General features: G+C 55.2%; 1 protein-coding gene across 1 annotated transcript; it reads right to left on the reverse strand.

Annotated features, from left to right (window-relative positions):
• Positions 1-3,557: 3,557 nt before the first annotated feature.
• On the reverse strand, positions 3,558-5,343 carry EPO (erythropoietin). The gene is given in 5 exon segments (XM_045872130.3): positions 3,558-4,263; positions 4,389-4,568; positions 4,827-4,913; positions 5,147-5,322; positions 5,325-5,343. Coding segments are annotated over 5 exon segments (618 nt in total). The 3' UTR covers positions 3,558-4,107.
• Between the last annotated feature and the right edge of the window lie 2,098 nt (positions 5,344-7,441).

Here is a 7,441-nt window from a genome sequence, read left to right on the forward strand (position 1 = left end):
CTGACCTCTCTTTGGCGCCATGGACAGTCCCAGCTTTCAACCTGTCTGGGGCGGGGGTTGGTGCGCAAGGCAGGACAGGACAGGATGGCGGCGTGGAAAGGCACCACTGGGCTCTGCATTCTGAGGGGTGGGGAATGTGTGAGGCCCCAGAGGGTTTGTCACTTGTGAAGCCTAGCAGCTGCAAGCATAAGTGTGAGGGACCCCGGCATGTGGAATACAAACCCCCGGAAGGGCTCCAGAGAAGTTACGCCAGTCTTGGCTTCGCTATGTTTCCTTGGACACTTCACTCACCCTCTCCGGGCCTTAGTTTGCTCTTCTGCAAAATGGAGAGACTAGCACAGCTAAGTTTTTTTTAAAAGCGGAAATTGTGTGCGGGTCATGTAATTCTTTTTACTAATCAATTTTTAAAACTCAAGAAGCGAGAGTTCATGGACATTTGGGCGTGACTCACATAAGTTGGGAAACCATACTACTGTCTGCTTTTCTGTTGCCAATTATCTTTCATAATGTCATTTTATGATGGAATTTTAGAGGAATTAGCCTCGACCAGCTGGAAAAAATGTAGTTAACATTCAGCTTAGATTCCGATGTCTGAGAGGCCCCATTTAGCTAATTCAAATCCAGCAACACTCGTCTGCTATGATGATAAGAGGATTCTGAGTAGTTCCAGGAAAATCTTAGGTGACCTGTGGGCTGGGGTCAGGCAGGTGCATTTGGTCAACCTGATGCTCAGGCCCAGGGCGGGGGTTTGGGCCAATAGGCAGCAGTCAGGGTGGGAGCTGGGGTTGCAGGAGGTGGCTGAGTTGGCCCCGAGTGCTAGGAGACTTGGGTGGTGGGGAGGATAGGAGGGAAAAAAGCAGGAGATCAAGGTAGGAGATGATGTGGGGAGGAGATTTTTTTCTTTTTAAGATTTATGTATTTATTTATTTATTTATTTGAGGAGGGGCAGAGGGAAAGAATCTCAAGCAGACTTTCTGCTGAACGAGGGTTTTGATCCCATGACCCATGAGATCATAACCTGAGCCAAAACCAAGAGTCGTACACTCAACCGACTGAGCCAGCCAGACGCCCCTTGGGGAGGAGTTGATACTGAGATGGATGGGCCTCCTTCTTCCTCCCCTCCAGCCACTCCCTCTACTCTCCTTTCCCTCTGATCCCTGCTTCTGCTAGAAGAGGGAACAGAAGTCAGAGAACCTTGCTCCCGGTCCTTATCTTCCTCAGTCTTACGGCCTGGGCAAGGCCCATAATCTCTCTGGGTCTCAGTTTCTTCCTCTGCAAAATGAAGATCCTCTACCATCTCTGCCCTCCTCATGCAGTTAGGAGAATAAATAAGAAAATGCCCAGGAAAGCACCTCAGAAATCACAAAGCACTCTACAAACAGAAGACATCTCCATTAAACAATTATGTAACCTGCTGACTCAGAACTGGGCCGCCCTGGCTCCTGTCCTGCCAGGAAGTTAGAAGAGCTGGCTCCGCCATTTACCTGGTGGAACTTAGTTGTATTTTTCCCCGTCTGGCAAATGGGGATGATACCTGATGATACCTAAGGGCCCCCTGTTTCATGGACTTGTGGTGAGAATCGCAGCAGATCATGTAGGCACCAGAGTTTAGTATGTTGTGGATCATCATAATAATAGTACAGAAGAAAGTTCACATTCCCAGCCCGCACCTGAAGACCCTCTGAAATCTGACAACACCCTCCTTGTGTATGTGTGTCTCTTTGCAGGGACGTGGGCCCTCACCAGGTCCTTCCCGTCCCGGGCCTGTCCACACTCAGTCACATACCAAGCTGGCTATACCCTTAATAAGCTCATGTCTTTTTGCCTCCAGGGGAATCCCAGGAGGACCCTGGGCTGCGAGAGGCATAGACTGTCACTTCATGTTTTCCTAGCACTTGGTGCAAAAATTGCCACATAGTAGGCACTCCGTAAATGTGGAATAAATGAGTTATGTTTTTAATGTTTTAACATACTGGCCCGGGGTCATATAGTTCAGGTTCCACTAACTTTTTTTTTTTGTAATAGAAAGCAGTAAGCAGTCTGAAGAGAAGTCAAGGAATAAGGTAGGTGGCCCTGACTTGTGGGGAAAAAAGATCCAGGTACTGGATGGGCCTGGGGATGTCTGGGTGGCACATCAGGCTAAGGTGTGCTTGGGGGTTATGAGTCCTAAACCTTGTGTTCGGGTCCTAGCTGTGGTTATTGGCAGCATGCCTTGGGTTTCAGGACAACTCTCTTAGCTTTGATGTTGCTATCGAGAAAGACAGATTCCTCCCTTCCTGATTCACAGCAGTGGGGCAAGAACCAGATGCCATCTGTGGAAAGCGCAATACAAATTTTTATTGGAATGTGCAAAGATCAGAGCCCTAAGAGTTCTTTCCCTTGTAGATTTTGCTAACATTTCCCAGTAGGGCCTGAAGAGGGCACTGTACCCCAGGAGCTGGGTTGGCCAGGATGAAAATTCTCCTGGGTGATTCCTCCCACCACGCTTCACCGCTGCTCCCAGCACACACATATACTTGGCAAATACCCTCCAATCCCCGAGCCTACCCATAATTTGCCCTGCTGCAGATTGCAAAAATTCTCTCTTTTGCATATTTTCAGGGGTGCAGGCTGACTTCTCTAAGTTTTGTGATATGAGCAGAAAGACTGATTCCCACGTATATGATGATGGTCAGGACTGGTCTCTCGGGTGGTACATTGCAGCTGAAGCATTATTTCTGGGAAGGAATTTGAGGTGGATTGTTGGAGTAATGGGTGAAATTAGAAGTAGGGATGGAGAGCAGAAGCTGAGTTAGTTTGTTCTGTGTCCCCCATCCCAGGGGAACAGGGCACACAGGTCGGGGTTATGAGGAAGGATAAGCAGAAGAGGAAAGGGGTAAGAGCTGGGGGCACTGGGAGTTCCTGCTGTCTTGGCTTTGGGCAGTTAGTTTATTTCTTCATCTGTTCCATGGGAATGACAGTGGAAACTTTCTCATAGAGTTGTGCAAGGAATAAAATGAGGTCATGTAAGCAAACCACCTAGAACAGCCCTGGGCACAGAGTGAGTGCTCAGTGAGACCGCTGTCGGGGACCGTGGCTCCTTCTGCAAGTGCCAGGGGAGAGCATTAATGGTGACCATCCCCAGGCAAGGAAGAGGGTCAGCTGGATTGAGAGGTGGCAAAGGCTGATGCAGGAATGTGGCTTTAGCCAGAGGCACCACAGAGAAGGAGAGAGAAATAATAAGGGCCCAGTGGCCAGGACTGGAAGCTACCGCCAGCCCCTCTGGGGGCTCCTGGTTCCTTGATGGCAGTTGTAGCTCATTAAAGAGGGTTACCAGCTGCCTACTGAGGAATAGCCTTGAATGGAACCACCTTATTGACCAGCGTGGGCAGAGCTTGTGGCCTCAGGCCCAGTGGGGTCAAGAGGTCAGACAGGCCATGCGAGGCAGCACGTAGGGCCCGACCCCCTCCACCTCTAGTTTCCCAGGACTGTGGCCTGCTGCCAGCATGCGAGCAGGGCCAGGGAAGTAGGGAGCTCCTGGGGAAACAGAAAAGTCAAGAGCCATGTTGTGATTTCAGTTCTTGCCAGTGAGATTGAAAAATACACAAAACTTGGACCCAGTGAGAGCCAGGGGCCAGCCCCCATCCCATCTTCACGGCTCCAACCACCCTTCGTCCAGTGGGCTCTTGCTGTCATGGGAGTATCCGTGAGACCTGGAGAATTCATGACTTGCCACCGAAATTCTCCAGTCCCTCCTGTCCCTGCCTGATAGGTGCAAAAAGAGATATTTGCCCTCCAGCTTCTCCTGGCATCACCGCTCGGCAGGGCACCGAGGTGAGTTTTGGTGTCTCCCCAGCAAGGCTCTGTCCCCAAGCTTAAGCTGATTTCCTCCGACTTCCTCCTGCTTCGGGGCCTCAGGCTGGCCCTGTGACATCCTCAGATCTGAGTTGAGCTCTGGACAGTTCCTCTGGCCCTTGAGATGTCACCCGTGGCCGTGCAGTGTCCGTGGGACAGGCTGGTGCTGAGCTGCTCACCCCTCGACAGGGGTCAGGAGTGGTGGTGCAGAGGCGTGGTACGGGCAGTGGTGGTGAGTGAGGTGGTGGACGTGCCCGGGGTGGGAGCACCTGGTCACCTGTCCCCTCTCCTGCAGGCCTCCCCCGTGTACAGCGTCAGCTTTCCCCGCAGGAAATTGGAGTAGATTCGGAAAAGTTTGCACAAAGTATCAACAGTGAATGTTTGGAGTGGAGCAACAGAGGCTTCCTCTGGAAGGGAGATGGCCTCCTTCTGCCAAGGAGAGAACAAAAAAGTTACTGCCGGGGAACCCTGGAGGGAGACGGGATTCAGGACAGAACTGGAGCGGGGATGAGCAGGGCCCTTCCAACGGAAGCGCGAGGGAGGCTCCCACCCACCTGGGCTCCCAGCGCCCGAAGCAGGGCGGTGAGGCTTCGCAGGCTGCTGATGGCTTTGTCCACATGCAGCCGGAGGGTCTCAGATGGCTGCGAGGAGTTGGCCAACAGGGCCTGGCCCCGCAGGATGGCTTCTGAGAGCAGGGCCAGGCCCTGCCAGACTTCCACAGCCTGCTGCCCAACCTAAAGGAAATGGAGACTTGGAGTTAGCGGCCCAAACCAGCCCCTCCCTCTCAGCAGCCCCAAGCACCAAGCTGAGCAAAGTGAAGGCTTAGAATCAGTTTGGTTGAATGAATGAATGAATGAATGAATGAACAAAGAACAGAGAACAAATGAACAAACATATTGCATCCAGCCCTCATCTTCTTCTGTCGTTCTCCCGAGCACCCCCTCAGGTTCCCAAAATGAGACTCCCCAAGAAGAGGGAAAAAATAAACTCACGTCCATCCTCTTCCAGGTGTAGAAGTTAACCTTGGTGTCTGGGACGGTGATATTCTCACTGAAGCTGCAGCCTTGAGCACAGCCCATCTGAAATGCACGACCCGGGGTGAGGGGGGTCAGGCTCCCCAAAAGCTCCCTCCACCTTTGCCCCTTACCTAGCTTCCAGGTATGCACTGGGGGCTACCACTTGTATTACTTTTACTGGGGGCTCTGGCTTCCCACTTCCATCCCTGAACCAAGTGCCAGTTCCTGGATCTTGGAGGAAACCCCTGGGCTCTTGAGAGTGAGTTCTGTGGAATGGCCTGAGGAGGGGGCCTCACCGTGACATTTTCGGCCTCCCTGGCCTCCAGGATGTACCTCTCCAGGACTCGGCTGTCGCAAATGAGGCGAGGGGGGGCGCCCAGGACTGGGAGGCCCAGAGGAAGCAGCAGCAAGGACAGCAGAAGCAGCGGGGCAGGACATTCTAGAAAAGAGTGCCGGGCCGAGTGTGTGGGTTTGGAGGGGCAGGTTCACACATCCCGCTCCTCTGCCCCCAGCGAGGCGCTCCCGACCCCCCACCTTCCCAGCGCTCAGGTTCTGCCTCCTCTGCCTTCATTCAATCCCGCTGCGACGCGCACCCCACCCCACCCCCAAACTACCGGCATCCACTTCTCCGGGCCAAACTTCAATCCCGGTGTGACAGAGGCTTTCCCTCTCGCAGATCCCGGTGATTGCTCCAAGACCCAGGTGTCAGCTTTCTCCCCACGCACGTAGCAGCCCCCTCTTCTCCCCGAACCCCGAAACCGCGTCCCCGTGTCCAGGTCAGATTTCACCTTTCCCAGGGGCTCCCTAAGCCCTGCCGGCACGTGGAGGCTGCCCCACCCCCCTTGCCCTTCCGGGGTCCTTGGCAAGTTGTCGGTCCTTGAACCCAGCCACCTCGGGGCCACTAGCCCCGGCGGTAAATTCCTGCTCAAACAGGGGCCCGGGCGGGCGGGGGCTCCTCCAGCCGGCGAGTACTCACCGCACGCCCCCATCTCCGCGCCTCCCCCGGCCCTCAGCGACCAGGGGCTCGGCCGGCGCCCTTGCCGGGAACCCTCATCCCGGGAAGCGCCGCGGGGCAGGGCCGTCCCCACGGCCCGAAGGAGGGGGCCGCCGAGCCGGGGTCGCACAGAGAGCGCGCAGGGCTCTTGGCCAGGGTCCGCGAGGACTGGCGCGCGGCGACCGGCCGGGGTTGGCCCGGGGACTGCGGCTCGGCCGGGGGGTCGGGGCTGTTATCAGCATGTGTGCGTGCGGGTGGGGGGGTGGGGGGCAGGCTGCGTGCGTGAGGGGTCGCCAGAGGTAAGGGCCAGAGGGGTCAGACCGGGGCAGGACGCCTGGGTCGGGGGCTCGCTGGGGCGGGAGCGGAGCGGCCGCAGGCGCGGAGCGGGGGCACCGGCCTGCCCCGCCGACCCCGGGTCCCGGGAGGCGCGGCTGGTTGCGCACCCGCGGGAGGAGTACCATTCTGGGAAAGGCTGGGGACCCGACGCTCCCTCCACCCGGTGGGGGAGGGGGGGCGCGTCCCAGTCTTGGGCGGGGGGTCAGAGCTGGGAGCACCGTTCCCGCGAGGCAGCTGGCTTTGGAAGCCGGGAAGGTGCTGGCGGGGGCAAGTTGCCTGCCTTCTCACAATCCCAGTACTTGTTCTAGAAGCCAGTATTGTTCGTGTTGAGGAATCTGATGGGTGGACACGGAGTAAGAAATTTGGGGGTCTTCTCGCCCCCACTCTTTACTTCTCTAGGACTCCGGAAACCCAGAAATTGAACTTTCAGGGCACAGGATATGTGTGCAGGACCTGCATGCACTTTGACATCCTTCTTGTTTTTTGTTGTTTCTGGTTTTGACCTGTGATACAGGTTAGCCTGCATGGCAGAATTCGTTAGAGCTCTAAAACAGAGCTATCCCCCAGACTGAGGTGGTTCAGATTTGCAGCTAAGCCTTCGGGGCTTCTAGGAAGCAGGGGGGCAAGCTCCCTAGAGCAGAAGTCTGAGGCTGGCTGGCCTCTCAAACCTTGGACAGTGGTCTCAGTCCTGAGCCTCAGTGCCCTGACCTGTCAAAGGGGGGTGATGAAGTCCCAGTTCCAAAGTCCTACAAATCCAGGTGCTTATGTATCTTCCCTCACTTTCTTCCCAGTTCCATGAGATTAAAGATATTTTATTCACACAATGATGGGTGCCTTCTTTGTGCAGGTCAGCTGACCACACACTTTGCAAGACGAAAAGATGTGTTTGAGAGTTCCTGCCTCCTGGAGTTGATAGCTTACAGCAGAGAGAAGATGGGTACACAGGGTAGTGTGTGAGGACCGGAGTGTTCAGAGCCTAGCGGGAAGAGTTTGGAAGAGGCAGAGCTCACTGTTAGCTGGGGGAATCAAGGAAGATTTGATGCAGTGACAGGAGCTCAGCCTTGAAGGGCCCGTAGGATTTTTAATAGGAAGAGATGTGAGATGGGGATGAAGCTAGTTCAGCAAGGGGAAAGGGGGGGGTCAGGTGTGTCAGGATAGGGGGTGTGGACTGCAGAGATGGAGGAGACTAGGCCGGAGGGCTGGTTAGGGAGTGGTCAGGTTGTGAAGGGCCTTGAATGACACTCAAGAATTTGGATTTGGG

Source organism: Mirounga angustirostris, unplaced genomic scaffold (genome assembly GCF_029215605.1).
Source record: "Mirounga angustirostris isolate CCGP_5_RB_7025 unplaced genomic scaffold, mMirAng1.0.hap1 SCAF_5, whole genome shotgun sequence".
Lineage (NCBI taxonomy): Eukaryota > Metazoa > Chordata > Mammalia > Carnivora > Phocidae > Mirounga > Mirounga angustirostris.